This window comes from Labrus mixtus, chromosome 9, assembly GCF_963584025.1.
Source record: "Labrus mixtus chromosome 9, fLabMix1.1, whole genome shotgun sequence".
NCBI classification, from domain to species: domain Eukaryota; kingdom Metazoa; phylum Chordata; class Actinopteri; order Labriformes; family Labridae; genus Labrus; species Labrus mixtus.
The window spans coordinates 16,066,863-16,083,201 of record NC_083620.1 but is presented as its reverse complement, the minus strand read 5'-3'; the positions used below and the strand labels follow the sequence as shown (position 1 = coordinate 16,083,201).

Sequence of the window (16,339 nt, the reverse complement as noted above, 5' to 3'; positions counted from 1 at the left end):
ATATTTGATTTATTTATTTATTTATTTTTCATAATTCATATTTTATTTATTTGCTCAATTCAGTGTATGGTTTCAACACCAATAAAACACAACAAAATAAAAATAAAATATTTTCTCATAATGCTGAAACACTGTTCATGAGCAAACAGGAGCAGGAAGAAGAAGAAAACGTAATAGTCATTAATATAACAAGTTATGCCCCAAATAACATAATATTTGTGACTTTTAAGGAAGGCAAATGAGCATTGAAATTGCATATTAAACTGTACTTAAAGAGATACTTTGACTTAGTTTGTTAAATAAATAATTAATAAGTATGCCTTATCATGCACATACAGTAAGGATATGTGCATGATTATTCATATTTATGAGGGCCTATATTTGCATATATTATACATATAGAAAATAGAGCAGATTCAGTTAGATTTTGAGTGTTTTCATCTTTATATTTACAGTCTATGCCTGTCTATTAATGATTTTTCACTGATGTGTATGCTGGCTGTCAGCAGAGGGCAGCAGCAGGCTTCATTCTGGATCATTCTTAATGTTAACTCAAGAGCGCCCCCCCTCATTAAACTGAGTTCCTTAGTTTACATTTGGGTATGAGGGTCTGCATTTCAGGGAAACCCTTTTTACAACGGTAGTATAGCTTCCCTGTAAACCACGTAGCACATTTTTGTTTATATGTTGTGTCAGCTGCGCAATTCCCACCATTTCAATGTATCCAATATCAAACTTCTCCACCTGAACAGATGTGTTATGAAATGATTTGACAAGTACTCCAGATGTGATCAGTGAGGCAGGAAATAAAACCAAGTTTGATCTAAACAGCTTTAATACTGAGCATTGAGTCACAGAACAAACACATACCATACCAAGTTATCATCCAGAGAAAATAAAACACAAAAAAAAAACGTGATCATTTATGTGAAGACATACACAGTATCGTATACGATCAACATTTTAACATGATTAGCTTTGTTTAGAAAACTGGCTTCTCTTTTTTCCAACTTGGTATGAGACAAAATTCAGCATGAATAGAGTTTTACAGTTCAGTCATGAAACTTCTGTCCAGTCTTCTCTTTCACTTCGATTTTGTGATGTTAAATAATTTGAACACATACTCTTTACACCTGCTGTTTATGTAAAAAGACATACACATACATTTACAATATGACAAAATAAGGCACATTATTTACAACCTAAAGCAAAGCTTTGAACATAATTCTGTGAAATTAGCTGGAGTCATCACAGTAATAGGAAGGCTCAGCCTCAGTGAAATGTTTTTAGGTAAGAGGGTTCTTGATAAGTCTTTGTTCGTAGTGGCTCTGTGCTTCAGTACTGAATTCAAAGTGTCTCTATGGCTTCTTTTCACCATATTTGATGTACAGAAAGCTGCAGTTGGACTTCCTTTTTTACCTCCTGGAGCTTTGGTTCACTCAATGTCCACTATTTACCATACTGCACCCCTTTCCCCCGTCTTAACCAGTCCCTCCAGGGGGACTTGGTTTTGTCCTGATTAGAGTCTGAATTCCAGGTGGAGGAGGAGGAGGGCTGTCGTGTCCAGGTGGAGGTCACACTGCTTGGCCTGCGGAAGAAGGACATGCCGTTGGATGGTGACTTCTTCTGAGGAAGCTCCGACTGCTGCTGTGACCTGAGCTGCTGGTTGATGATGACCTGAATGTCGTCCTGAGAGAAGGTGAGGAAGAAGAGAATGTGAGCAGGATTTCGAACAATCTCACAATTCAAGTATTTTTGAGTGACATTTGTCGTAAACATCAGTACCCAGGTCTTGAAGGCGAGTACAGAACCCAGCTACAAATTAAGTATTCAGAAATGGAAAAACATTGTTTCGTCTGATTATTTGACAAGTATATAGATTTAGACATGCTCTTAGAGTCCATTTTTGTTTCATTCAACGACTGTTTTAAAAGACAATAACTTCATGGAATGCTCAAAGGCAGATTCAGAGAACTGAAGACTGAAATGACATTGAGCTAAAACAGCAAAAGCATTATCTCAGTAAGTCTCGAATCTGGACTCTTGAAATGTTTAGAAAGCCATGTAGTTGCCGGTCGTCAGTGTTCTTTGTGTGGACTGATCACTGCATTTATCTGTTTTTGATCTGTATTTCTCAAGTTCCCTCAGTGATTTGCTCCAAATATTTTTATTTTTTTTTATCTCCATTTGAACATGAAAGATCCTAATTTCCGGCAGATGGCTCAGCTTGGCATAGTGACTGTGCAGCAGAAAGAGACACTTGCCTCTCATAGTCCTCCAAATTGATAGGACTGGGAGAGAGAGATTACAGCATCTGTCCCTGACCTCCTACTGAGGACACAAACTGAGATACATCCATCCTGTCCTGGTAAATTAGCACTGAAACTGCTGACAGCATGGCTTTAAAAGGGATACTGAGCTTTATCTTTAGGGTATAAATACAAGTATTTATTCTGGATTTGCTCAGAGAGTCCAAGTCTTTTGACAATGTGACTAAGACACAGCATGAGGCATGGAGTTGGCTGGTTTATGAAACATCAGACCTGACTAAATGGACAAAAAGCTGAATAGAGAAAAAGGAACCCACCTGCCAGGCCTCCAGCTCCTGTGACAGCTCCAGTTTCCGTTGGATAGCTTCTAATAGCTGGTTGTTCAGGCACATCATGTCATTTTTACTTCTCACCAGCTCGACCTCCATCAGATTTTTCCTGCAAATATATGAACATAAGTCAACGGAATCACAATCATATTATACAAAAAAAAAGGCATATTAAAACATTTTACATATGCCGCAAGAAATGCTCTGTGTCTCTCCTGTTTCTGAGAGAATAATTCATATTTCACTGAATATTAAACCCAAAATAGTCTGTCAAAGGCATCTGGATATATTTGATACTATCAGGCAGCGAATAAGTATTTCTTCTCACTTGGCTATGGCTTCGTCTCGGTCCTTGATGGCCTGCTGGACAGCTTCATTGTTCTCCTGTACGCTCTGCAGCTTCTGCCTCAGCTCTGTGTTCTGCTGCTGCAGCACGACATTCTGGAGAAAGAAGAAATGATCTATGTTTAGACCACCACGTCAAACTTACTGTAAAAACTGTAAATCAGTTTCCGTATCTTTTTAAAGCACAAAATTGAGCACTTTTGCTGAACCTTTTCAAAATGGTTAAGGACTTGAAATGTTATGTGTTTAAATTCTCATTATGATAATACAAAAACAGTGAGAGTGATGTCATTTTTAAACTGAATACTAATTGTGATCTTATTTTTGATTTGGAGATTATCTCAATAAGAGGGATGCAAAATTTGTCGTGGTACACATTTTCAAATTAAATTACAAGACCTCCATCATGCATGCACTTTTTAAAGTAATTTATGCCATATAAAGAATCTCACTGTATATCTGTGACACTGACATGGTTTAAAATAAAAGAAGTGAGGTCAGAACTGGCAGTCAAAACTCTATAATAATGGCTCGCTGCTCCTCCCTGATACACTCGTCTGTTCATCTCTATGGTTACCTGATCTCGCAGCTCCTGTGCTGCACTCAGATTCCCACACTGATCACCCGTCCCGTCAACAAAGGCATGATTCAGCTCCTGGGACAGACACATTAACACAGTGATCAGGTGTCAGCCGAGCATTTCACAGATATTTACACCAGAAAGGAGTTTCTGTGGCGTTGGCCTATTTGCACGGCGCTCCAATGAGGAAGAGGCGGGCGAGAATATTGAGTTACAGTGGTAAATGCCTGTTACTGGTCTGGATGGGATACAAACGTCAGGAGACACAAGTGAACAATTGTACCTGCTCGCTTGTGGCCGATAGAGGCTTAGTGGAGTATGTAACCTGGAGTACAACAATTCATTGACATCTTCTGCACAAACAAGGACACTCAGTTCCTCAGCCTGGTGCCTTCAACGGCCACAGGGTGATAGTTCAGCTTACTTTGAATTAAGTTATTGTCTAATGTCTTTCATGCATTTTCTTTATCCATTGTTCTCTTCCAAATGGTAAAATCCATCATACTAAAAGTTAAACACCAAAAAATGCTAACATAGGGGTTAAAGAATTATATTCTTATTTTAAAGCTGTGTTTCAAATGCACCAGTCTGCAGAACTATCCTACAAATGTATAAAATTACATATTTTTTAAAAGGTAATATTTTTTTTAAATGTATGCGTTTCTTGCTTTAATCCATCTAAAACATTAAGTATTCAAAGTTTCATGAGACAACCTTTTTTATACATCAATAAATGTGATTGTTTGAATGATTATTCATCAGCCCCAGAAATGCTGGCACAAAGGACATATAGTATATTACGTTTTTATGTGCACTATAATGGGAAATATAAAAAAAAAAATAGAACAGAAAGACATAAAAGAGAATTGAATGAGTGTGTTGTCAACAAGGTCAGTCGTTTGTTTTGCATTTCCTCTCCTGTCTCATTCATTGATGACAATGCCTTACCTCAGGGCCGGGCGCATGAGCCACAGTTTGAGCCACTTCCTTTAGCCGCAGCAGCATCGCCTGCAGATCGTCCTGATGATCCTCGGATATCTCTGTGCTGCTCAGCGGCTGGGTCAGTGGGAGCAGTAACTGAAGGATAGACCCCATTTCTTGCTTTATCTGTGTAGAACAAGAGAAGAGGATGATATATGTTAGTTATGACCTTGAGCTTTAAAGTGTCAGTTTAGCTGAGAAGTGTCGAGTTACTCTCAAAGTACAATTGGTAAAGCTTGGAGGCTGCAACAGTATATCTGACCTATATTATAAGAGTTAATGTTTCAACTGTTTAAAAGAAAAGTTACCAACAAAAAATGGGTAATAAACAAGGAAAAACTTCTCACATCTTTCATGTTCTGTTCATTTATTTTTCTTTACACCTGATCATTACTGTTAAGTATTTACACACTGGGAGGGGCCAGCATGACCTCATCTCTTTATTTAACTTCCCTTGAGTCGGTCATATCACATGACGATACTGATCTCGTATAATAATGACTCGGAGAAAAATGTAATGGCCTATTACATATTTCCCAACAAGAGGATGGCAGATGATTCGCTGTCTTAGGAATTCTAAAGCTTTGAGCTAGCAACTTTTGTTGACTATACAGGGTCATTCTCAAATGTCATATCTATTTTATTAAGTTAAATACTTTGAAACCACTGCTGATTTTGTGATAAGTTTTCAGAAACAGATTAAAACATGGACCAAAATCCTTGAAACAAGGAAACTCAACATTGTGGCTATGGCAAACAGGAAACGTAGCGATGACTCATGAGAACAGTTATATATCACACTTTCCTGCCTGACCAAAACAATAATAGAAGAAACCAGAAGAGAGGGGGATCAGACGCATTGGTAGTCAGTTTTCCTGCTCTCGCAGAAACGTCATTTGACGTCTTCTTTAACAAGTGTTCTTTTATGTTTCTTTGTGATGTCTTTATTCTGGAAATCAGAACCTTCACACCTTCTCCTCTTAGAGCGTGTTTTTGCGTCAAACACAAGTCACAGTGTCTTGACGAACCTATGTTCTGTCTGCGCGTCTCTCATTATAACAACAGTTATATGTTTCCTTCAATTTATCTTTCAGATGATTATCCACTGGTGCCACTGATGTGTTTCTTTCAGCGTCGTTTGCTTGTTTCCAGTTATCACAGGAAAAAAACATCACACTGTGCAGAACCACAAAAGAAGAAACCCACTAGCAACACTTACCAACCACAGTGTCAAGATAAAGTCAGTGCAGCCTGTCCCAAACTAAACCCTGCTGGTGTTTCGATCACTTACACTGCTCAGAATGTACAACTGCTTTGATTTATAGCCCCCATACAGGCCATGTGTGGTCCTAATCATCTTTTTTTTTTTCTTACTTCTGGGCACTTTCATTATGTACAATTCATCTGAAGAATTCACAGTTTCTGTGTTAAAAAATGGTATCATGCTCTGTCATTGAATGCTAAGAGTGTTTCACATAGATTTATCATCTCTCACCATCAGAATATTGATATGTTTATGATATATGTTATATATATATATATTAGAACCTCTTAAAAGTCAATTGAGAAAAAGTTTTTGGTTCGAATAACAACACAGAAATGTTGGTTTAATCTTAAATGTTATGTCACTTGATGTTAAGTGTTGTGATATCTTCCACCTTTATCTTAATAAAGAAGCACGAAAGTACAAAGAGCACTCTTTTTAACATGAAGAGACTCGCTTTGGACAAGCTAAAAGTACGAAATAGACAATGAGACATTTGCTTTTTCTCACATATTCTATATCTTTGTCCAAACCAACATTTCCCACGATGCCACTCAGGCCTCATCAGCACAGAATAACATACTTGTGTTTTGCCTAATTTAGCCTTAAACTGCTAGCCCCCAGCAGAGACAAGAAGCAGGCTTGAAAGTTCCTGCAGGTTTACTTATTTCTAACTCCCAATTTTGTCTCTGTAGGCCGACCAATGATAGCTATCAGATTTCTTTCTCCCTTAGTGATTGAAGAAAAAGTATTCTGACTGTAATCATCTCTTCTGCTGATTCTTTGATACCTCTTCTTTGCTGACTCCAAGCGATGCAGTCTCCAGGCTGCTCTCCAGCTCAGACAGCAACGAAGCATCTCCTTGGCTCCTGGCTTCCTGCAGGGACACTTCCTCCTGAAGCTCTTCCACCTGTGCCTGCAGCTGGTGTGAACGACCCTTCGCTGCCTCCACTTTCTGCCACGCCTCGGCTAGCTGAAAAACACGAGGAGGTGCAGACACATACTTGAACACGGACATAAACAAAGAGATTAAACCTGAATGCACTGATATGCCTCTGAAGTTACCAACATGTACAACAAGTGATAGAGATAAAAGTTAAACACAAATATGATTCTCATAACAGAGGAAGATGTGATGATTACACAAAATTATTTTAACCAACGACCATCTTTGTTTGTTTTTTAAAAGCTGTCATGTAAGAGAAATCCTGACTTGCCAGATTCCAACCTGCAGTCCAACATGAAACCAAAAGAACACAAGAGGAATCCAGATTTTCGGGTCAAAGTTACAATGACGGGGATGAGGTGATTGTTTATAAATTCTTTCCACAATCCCGCCGAAACCCAGACCGCCAGGCAGGGTGCACAAAATCCCTTTGTTATTGAGCCTCTCATTCATACACCAACTGAGCTGTTTTGTGTTGCCTTGTCTGCCATAGTGTGTGTGTGTGTGTGTGTGTGTGTGTGTGTGTGTGTGTGTGTGTGTGTGTGTGTGTACCTGCTGGCTGTGCTGCTGGTTCAGTTGGTCGTGAAAAGCCAGGCGTGTGTGTAAAGAGGCCAGACTGGCCCTCAGTTCATTGTTTTCTCGACACACAGACTCCAAACGCTCCTCTAGCACCTGCTCCTTCTGGGTGAGGCGCAGCACCTGTAGACACACACAAACACACAGATCTTTCACATGAATGAAAATAGATTTAATCTCTGACACACTCTAACTAGTCCCTAGCAAAGTTAAGTGAGTGTTAGAAGAGGTTTGGGATATGTTTTCAGGTTTTCTTTGACTTTAAGAAATGACACAAGTACAGCACTTTTTTTTCTTTTTAACAGTGTGATTTTCTGTTGTCTCTATTCTGAAAGTCAGTCCAAATGTATTGACTTTGTGTTACTAAGGAGACATTTCCCTTCTACATCAAATGAGTAGCCAAACAAGAATATGACCTACATTAACAGGCGTTTTTAGTGCTCGAAGGGAAAAGCCAGACAAAGCCTGAATGTGTAGAATGATGAAAATGCCCTATTATGATTTTCTTGTGATTATCGAAGGAAGTTCTTTGAAGTTTGGACTCAGTTTCACATATTTTAAAAATATGAAGTATTTTAATTAAAATATTTTTTAATGATCATTTTTGTTCAAATTCTAAACAGAAAAAGTGATTTTTTTTTTCTTGAAAAGGATTTTCACTCTTTGTAGCATTTTGGACTTATTTTCTTTCTGTTGACTTTCTGCATGTGCTCCACAAACTGTTTTATGTTTGTTTTTCTTTATTTTATGAAAATATTAACTTAAAAAGCTCAAATGAAAAAAAAAACTCCGAGCCAAAACCTTCCTCAGTACAGGGCACTTTACTATAAAAAAAAAGTCTGAGTAATATGAGCCAGAAGCTGTCAACACTTTTAACCAGAGATAATCACAACCGACAGGCTGGTACAGTGTTTACTGGTCATTCTGTTCATTTGAGAACATGATGCCCTCAGTCCTAAAACATTGTACTCGACCAGCCTTCCTTAGGCTTGGCTTCACATAATACATAAAGTTTGCAGTGGTTAGTTACCTGCTCCCTCATGGCACTGATCAGCTCCTCATCCTGCAGCTTGTTGTGGCTTCCTTTTTGTTGGAGCTCCTGTTTTAGAGCCTGCAGCTCACTGGACATGGCTCTCTCCACCTCTATCGCCTGCTGACACAAGATGACACCAAAGAGAAAAAGCATGAGATTTGATCAATTTGGGACAACAGAAAAGACACATTGGGCTTTTTAATTTGTAGGATAATCCTCCCTGTGAATTTTGTTTTCTGTAAGACATGAGCAGAATGTTGACAGGGAGACATCTAAAGACTCAGACAAACTTCAAACTATGACCAAGAAAAGTGGAAGCATACGTTTGTATCTGTCTTCTTGAACCCCCTGAGGCATGAGCTTTGACAGATTGAAGGCCACAATCTTGAATCTAAAAATAACCAAATATATAGAAGGAGATAAGATCCTGTAAATAGGTTTTTATGTTATTTGCCTCAAAGGAAGGGATTATTTAACTTAAAGAAAACATATGTTTGGGATGGTTTCTGCCTAAGGCCAAGAATCACAAGACAAATAGATGTTTTCATTACTGCATATAGAGGTACTGCTTATGGTTTCAATATGTTCCCCAGCAGGGATCAAATCCTTGGGGTCACAAGATGATCATAGGGATATGAAGGAAATTGTTTTCTTTTCTACAACAGCTCTCACATCTTTTGTTAAGTATAGATATTGTAACCTATTTGGTTATTAAAAATCATTGCAATAAAACTAAGTGTGGAGATAAAGTTATTTTTGACCTGCTCACTATCATGTCCACACACATGGATTTAAAGGAGCCTTTTGGACTTTTTGAACACCAGTAGCGCTGAGGAGCAGTGTTTTCTTTATGTACTTGTTTTGTTTATGTCACAAACATGACTCGTTGAAAGTCAACAGCAGTAGTCAAAATACAAACATGAAAGATGTTTTCACAATATTGTATGAGAAAGAGAAAGAAAATGCATTTACCATGTCAGTCAGGTAACAAGTATACATACTCAGCATTTTGGTGAGAAAGTCTGATGGTCAACAAAACCTTTTATTTTTTAAAGATTTTTTGTGGGGCTTTTTTTTTTAGACTTTTATTGGAGAGAAAGGACAGTGGATAGAGGCAGAGATCATGGAGAGACGGAGGGGAATGACATGCGGGAAAGGAAACAATGGTTGGACTTGAACCTGGGCCGCCTGATTCAATGACAACAGCCTCGTTACATGGGGCGCACAAACTAACCACTCCGCTAAAGACATTTTGTAAACAGCATGGAAACAACTTTACTCCTATAGTTATACATCCATCTAAGAAATTAGTCATTTGCAAAACATATTTTATAATATATATTTATGCTAATAAATGTATTATGTATTTTCTATATATATATATAGAAAATACATAATACGTATAATTCACTTTCTCAAAACTTCTCTCTCAAACTTTGACCATTAAAGAAAAGGAATCTTTGGGGATGTTTTTTGTAGTGTGGCAACCCAAGTGAACGCCCCCAACCTGTCGCCCTCCAAATGCCCTCCTCAGAACCCCCACCTGCCTGATCAGAGTCCCTCAGCTCCCCTTACTCAGCAGTTTGGCGGACCCCTGTCACGTCCCATTACCGCCACACAATACAAGATGAAAGGGCGGACTCTTAGGCAGATGGAGCAGAGGGCATCTTGGACTGCTCTGTGACATCATCATGCGCTTAGACATCAATGTGTGCGGAGGGTAAACACGGACATCATGAGGGTGAAGCCGAGGGGACAGAGGATGTGAGGCCTGTGTGAGGGATAAAATTAGTGTAAATGTGTGTTTGTGACGAGAGTTAAACAGGCACTGATGGAGAAAAACAAAACAAGAGGAGAAATGAGGGGAGAGGGGCTTAAAGTTGAACAAGTGTGAGTCTTCATTAACGCTGTCTCATGCCATCGACATGGGCCCCCTTCCACAATGGAGGCAGCGACCCACTGAGAATCCCCAAAACATGAGTGGAAGGAGGACGCTCCATTTGGTAGAGACACAAAGATGATATCCCCCGGATCCCCTCACACAGGCCCCTCACCGAGCCAAACACTGAGGAATCTAACAGCTGACTACCCACGCTACAGCCTGTCCCCTCGGGGAGCGTGCAGAAAAGATGTCGTTCCCCCGGGATGATGGGATGTTTGGGCAATATCAAAGGGGAAAATGAAAGATTTATATCTCTGCCATCTCTTTATTGTCTTTCCCTTTTGTCTGTGAGCTGCCTGATGCTTGTAGAGAGGGCAGAGGTCACGGAGGCTCGCCTCAATTCAGGCATCTCATTTTACAATAACGGAAATCTACTGTGAGTGATTCGCCACAGCCGGCCAATAAAACACTGCGATACACTGCCTGGGAGGCCAGGGATCCTGTTACACTGGATGTAGAGCAGGGGGTGAAAAGGTAACGTGTTAGCATTATGTGTAACACACACCTGTCAACCAGACACCAAAAGAACCACATTGAACTAAAATTTGAAAAATAATAGTCACAACACTTACGCAGATGACTTACTGAAAATGCTTAGCCAATATTTGTTTGCAAAAAAGACTTGCATGACAATAAATGTTTCTTGTTTCATGCTTCTAAATGTTAAGATATCAAACGTAACCATTGGATTACTCAAACAAGCTATAGCCAAATAGAAAGTGAAGAAAAACAAACACTTTTTGTAAACTGAAGAACCTGTGATATTTGGATTCAATGTTGACTGCAGCAAATATCTAAATGAACAAACTTGTAAAACGACTAATTGTTATACTTTATTTAACTTGACACATGTCCAAACAAATGTCCTGCACATGTTTTTAATCTGTTACACTTAAATGACTCTGCCCAAAATACAAACATTTCCAGCTTATCAAACAAAATCATACTCCTTTTTCCAGTCTGGCATTTCTCATCCAGTAGATGTGTTCCTATCCTGATGTTAATTCACCGATAATTTGAAGGCTTGGAACATTTTCTTGCACAAAGTATTCAAAACTAAGCCAGGAAAATGTGTGAATGTTATTTTCACTCCTTCAGTGTAAATACCTGAGATAGCCTCCAGTTTCCTCAGAATCAGACTGCGCCTATTTTCTTGTTAATCAATTACTGAGCTGAAATTTTGAAACGTGGACAAAGACATCCATCCGACTCGTTTATTTTTCTCAGTCTCAGTTTCTGGAATGAAAACATTTGCGACATGGTCAGAAGAAAAACACTCTGACATCACTCGTCACTCTCTGCTATTTTAACCTCAACACACTGTCCAAACAGTCGCTGCTGCTGAACCATGTGACCATCTGGCAAACATCGACGCTGTTTTCATACAGCCGCTTCCTTAAATGTATCAGGAGGAAGGGTCACGGAGGATCTTTCCTCATGCATCGGAGCTTTCCTTTGTTGTTTCTGGTAAACATGAGGATCTTATTCTATCTTAACTTTCGTAGTTAAGCCAATGTCCTCCTCCAGATTCCTGTCAGGCTCTACATCAACACAATTAAGGTTCTAAGGTATTTGAAAGCTGCCAGAGCTTCCTTATGTAGACTCAGAGGCAAAAACACACTGAATTTATCTTGAGTGTGTTTCGAATATAAAACTACACCAAAAACTTTACTGAAGCCGCTGATCTCACACATTTTGTAAATCAATCATCGGTCTATATTAACTGGTTCCTTTATTGCCCTTTGGTCCCAAATGTGAATATTTTAATATTTTCATAGTCTTAGGTTATAGCAAAGTCATTTTCATTTTTTTGTTTTTGTTTTACTGTTGGTTTAGAAACGTTTTTGACATTTTAAGAATGCGACTCTCAGACCTTTAGAGTTATTTGTAACTATTTTCAGCCTTTTTACGCAGCAAAAGTTAACCTCCTTATTCTAATATAAAATCAAATGGTTCATTGTCTGAGTAGAGAGCCAGATTGAGCCAGATTGAGACCAAAGTCACCTGTTTCATTCAAAACTGTGATAGCTCATGTACAAAGAAACACAACTCACCCGAAGCAGACAGCTGTGCAACTGAGGCACCAGAAGACCGGTCACACATGGAGCGTCTTCACACTCTCTTTCTCCCTTCACTCCACATTCGCTCTCCTTTGCTTTTTTACCACCACACAGAGTCCAGAGTTGCCTGCATGCTTCCTCTACTCGGCAGCCAGATAAAACGTTTTCTTCACTTCCTTCTCCTTGAACAGCCCAAACTTAGACACAACCTTTTTTTTTTTTTTACTTAATTGACTTTTTCCTGAACCTCTAGCCTGCCTGTCTGCTTTCCTCTGAAATTTCGGGGGGGGGGGGGGGGGGGGGGGGGGGTAAAGACGTTCCTAGTTCCTTATTCTGCGGACCTTGACTCATGGGAGGAGAGAGTATTCTGTTTGTTAGGATTCATTTTGAACTTTGCCAGCCCGAGTTTGCAGCTCATTAAAAGCTGCTCCACCATGTCTGTGTTTAACATAACCCTTTAATGTTTACCAAAATATTCCTGACTCTCTCAGGCTGGAAAAGTCCTCAAGGTTGTCCAGCTGTGTGAACCTATCAGCTCCTCCACGCTTACTGATTAGAGGCTGTAAAGTACGTCATCGGCTTGATTTTCCTCCCAGTGTTTCCTTCATAGAAAACGCTGACGATCATATATATGCGACCTGAGACGTCTCATAAATTGTTTGACTCAGTTGTTTGCTGCCAGGTTTTTTTTGTCCATTACATCATACAAATAGCTAAGCACAGTTAACCTCAAGTTACTTATTAAACCCTATATTAGATTATAATATTCTCATGTAGGGCTGCGGAAAGTGACATTTCTCCAATCAATTTGTCTCCTCTTTTTGTTAATTGATAGATTAAAGCTTTTGCCTTCAATATTTTGGTTAAAGGAAAAAACAATAGAGTTTACTTCAGCCCGAGGAGAAACCTTTAGTTATTTTGCATTGTTACACAAACAATGAAATACTTTAAGATTTTCAGTTCACAGTGATTTAAAAAAGAGAATTTGAAAATCTTCATCATACAGTAAATCACATTCACAAACAGATCTATTCTATGCTTTCCTCCCTTTGTCCTGGACCTGACATCAGGTCATAGCATTAACTCTCACTCCCCATCTCATTTACAAATTGTTTTCCTTCTGCTTCATGCTGGCACGGATCATTTGCCTGTTGCTACCAACATACTGATACTTTGATTTAAGATCTTCTGTCTGACCAGAGCCACATCTGCAGCTCCAGTTAAGATGAAAAATGTCTCTTTGAAATCAAAACGTGTATAAGTGTGCCCTTGGTGCTTGCCTTGCTCTGACTCTATAAATAGTCTGAGAGTTTGGCCTTGCTGTGTGGAGCAGATTTGATTGAGATACACTGATACACAAAGCTTTACAGAGAACATCGAGTTTCAGTGTGTGGATCTTGTTTCAGTCCATCTTATCTGGTTTAGCCAGAAGACCTGCGCGTTTTGGATGCACAGTATCTCAGGTGTTTGTTTCACGGGGGTTCAGTTACCTTTTCGTAAGCCAAAAGGGGTTTCTTCGATAATATGATGCAGATATTGATGCGCGGGACTCACCGTGTGGAGCTGCTCCCTGAGCCGCTGCGTCTCCTCGCTGTGCTCCTGCCCGGCGCGCCTCTTGTCCCTCTCGGCCTCACCGAGGGCCTGAGTGAGCCGCTCCACCTGGGCACTGAGCTCCCTCACATCCCGCTCCAGTTCCCCCACCTGGATCTCCCACTGGGACTGGCAACCGTCCAGCTTCAGCCGCAGCTCATGTCTGCCCTGCTCCAGCTCCTACACACACACACACACCCACACACACCACACACACCACACACACCACACACACCACACACACCACACACACACACACACACACACACACACACACACACACACACACACGGGGGTGGACAGATTGCACGTTATGTTAATTCAACAAGGACTGTGTGAATGTATACAAAGGATTTGTAATAATAATGAAAATGGATCCAAATAAAGACAGACACTTGTTGCAAAGAGAAGGCATTAGAATGATCAAATGCACCTGCACACCGTATTCAGAGCCCCAAAGGATCATGGGAAATGCTATATGAATCTGAAAATGTAGTCTGTTTATTTCCAATGAAATGTTTTTATATTTCTTATAAAATATCAGCCTAATCTGTTTGAAAGTGATACACTGGGACTTTTAGTGTATCAACCTTTACCTTGAGGGCCTCCCCATCACAATGTTCTGACACTTTATTGACCAAATTATGTAAGTCCTGAGCATATTCAACAAAGAAGATTATTGTTGCATCATTATATTGTATTTATCAATTTTTCTGTTTCGTACACTCTATCAGTCTTCATGCAGATAAGTCCTCGCCAAATCTTTATTGCTCTTTGCAAAGTGCTTGACACATTAACACCGTGCCTCAGATTTGTTCTGACTGTGTGGTTTCAGCTGATATCACAACCTGATAAACATCTAACACTGAACAGATGAAAGAGACTCTACGCTGACATTCACCTTGAAAGAGACTAAGAACATTGTTTTGGTGTGATATGCCCCACACTGCTGTTCTGTCGGATGTATATATTGTTTTGTAGACATTGAAACAACACCAAGTCATTTCATAAGCTTACAACATTTAGCAGTTCTCTCCTTGTGTAACATGTAAGCGGCTTGGTGGTTTCTCTCACAGCCTGTGAACATACCTAATATGTTTCTTAAGCTAGAAATGCTTTGAAGTCACAAAAGAAAAAAAACACAAAAGAAGAGAGTACAATAGGAGCACAAACATTAATAATAGCGGAAATTTGACCTGCACCAACTATTTCAAACTTTTAGTAGGCCCACTTTAATGTGAGTTCTTTTACAGATGAATTCTAATTGGATGTTTATGATGTTGTATTGTATTTGATTATTTAAATCCTTCCTTTGTAGGTTTTTTTTTTTTTTTACATTGTGCCCCATTGTTCTCGAATAACAAAGATGAAATTTAGCTTTTTGACAGAAATTGCCACATGGGTGTATTTTTCATAGGCTATAATAACATAAGTAGCCTTTCTGGAAAAGAAAATGACAACTCGGTATGTTAGCTGCTATTCCAAAATAAATGAGTTTATTTTCTATTCTATTCTTTAAGTTTAACTTTGCTCCCAAAGTAGATAGAGAGTCTTATAGCCTACCACTTATGGGGATTGAACCTATACATAGAACAAACGTTAATGCCTTAGCCTGACTGTATCGGAAACTAGGCTACTTTTACTTTCCAATCGTCCGCTTCAAACATTTGCAGCAGGCGCGTCGTTCAGACTCTCCAAACCACAGGCTGTTACTTTTGTCGTCTAATTTACCCGTGTTCATTTTCAGACACCGTATGATAAAAACAGAAGATTCTTCTCACCTCCAGCTTGTCTGCGTAGTGATCATGAAGTTTGTCGCCCTGCTCTTTTAACTGACGGTTTTCCAGGAGCAATGCGTTTCCCAGCTGGGCTGCCAAAATAACCTCTTCCTCCTTTTGTTTCAGAGCAGCCAGGAGTTCGCTGGGGTCTTGATAATCTGTTATTTCCTCCGCTCCGTAGTGGAAGTAGAAATCCTCCTCCAGATTCAGACTCTTGGACTTAAAGCTCCATTCATCTAGTCGATCCATTTGTATTGAGGTTTGTATTAAAAATGTAAACGCTGAATCCTTGGATGGAAAAAATATATCTTTTAAGGCAAATCCACAAAAAACATCAATGTGTGGGCAACTTGTCCATCCATTACACCTGCACCGTGTTCCTACTCTCTCTCTCTCTCTCTCTCTGTCTCTGTGTGTAAGTGACGCTGAAGGTTTGAGCTCCACTCTCTGAGTACGAGCTGCTCCGGCTGTCACCAACAGATGACTGTCTCTATGCAGGTGGGAGTGTCTTTAAATCACCTGAGCAACTGTTACCATCCCACCGTAAACAACCCCACACACTCACCTGTCTCACTAAGGCTCACTGTTTATCCTGGAAAACTTCCACAAAGCACAGAAACACCTGTCAAATGTGAATAAATGCAA

At 39.6% G+C, this 16,339-nt stretch overlaps 1 protein-coding gene across 1 annotated transcript; it reads right to left on the bottom strand.

The window, feature by feature from the left end:
• Nucleotides 1-817: 817 nt before the first annotated feature.
• si:ch211-235m3.5 (BICD family-like cargo adapter 1) lies at nt 818-16,129 on the bottom strand. Its single transcript, XM_061046532.1, has 10 exons — nt 15,698-16,129; nt 13,881-14,096; nt 8,322-8,441; nt 7,268-7,414; nt 6,560-6,742; nt 4,473-4,631; nt 3,522-3,599; nt 2,928-3,040; nt 2,588-2,708; nt 818-1,689 (listed from the first exon to the last, which is right to left on the bottom strand). Exons 1-10 carry the CDS (start codon nt 15,941-15,943, stop codon nt 1,450-1,452), a joined length of 1,623 nt encoding a protein of 540 aa, XP_060902515.1. The 5' UTR covers nt 15,944-16,129; the 3' UTR covers nt 818-1,449.
• Nucleotides 16,130-16,339: the final 210 nt, after the last annotated feature.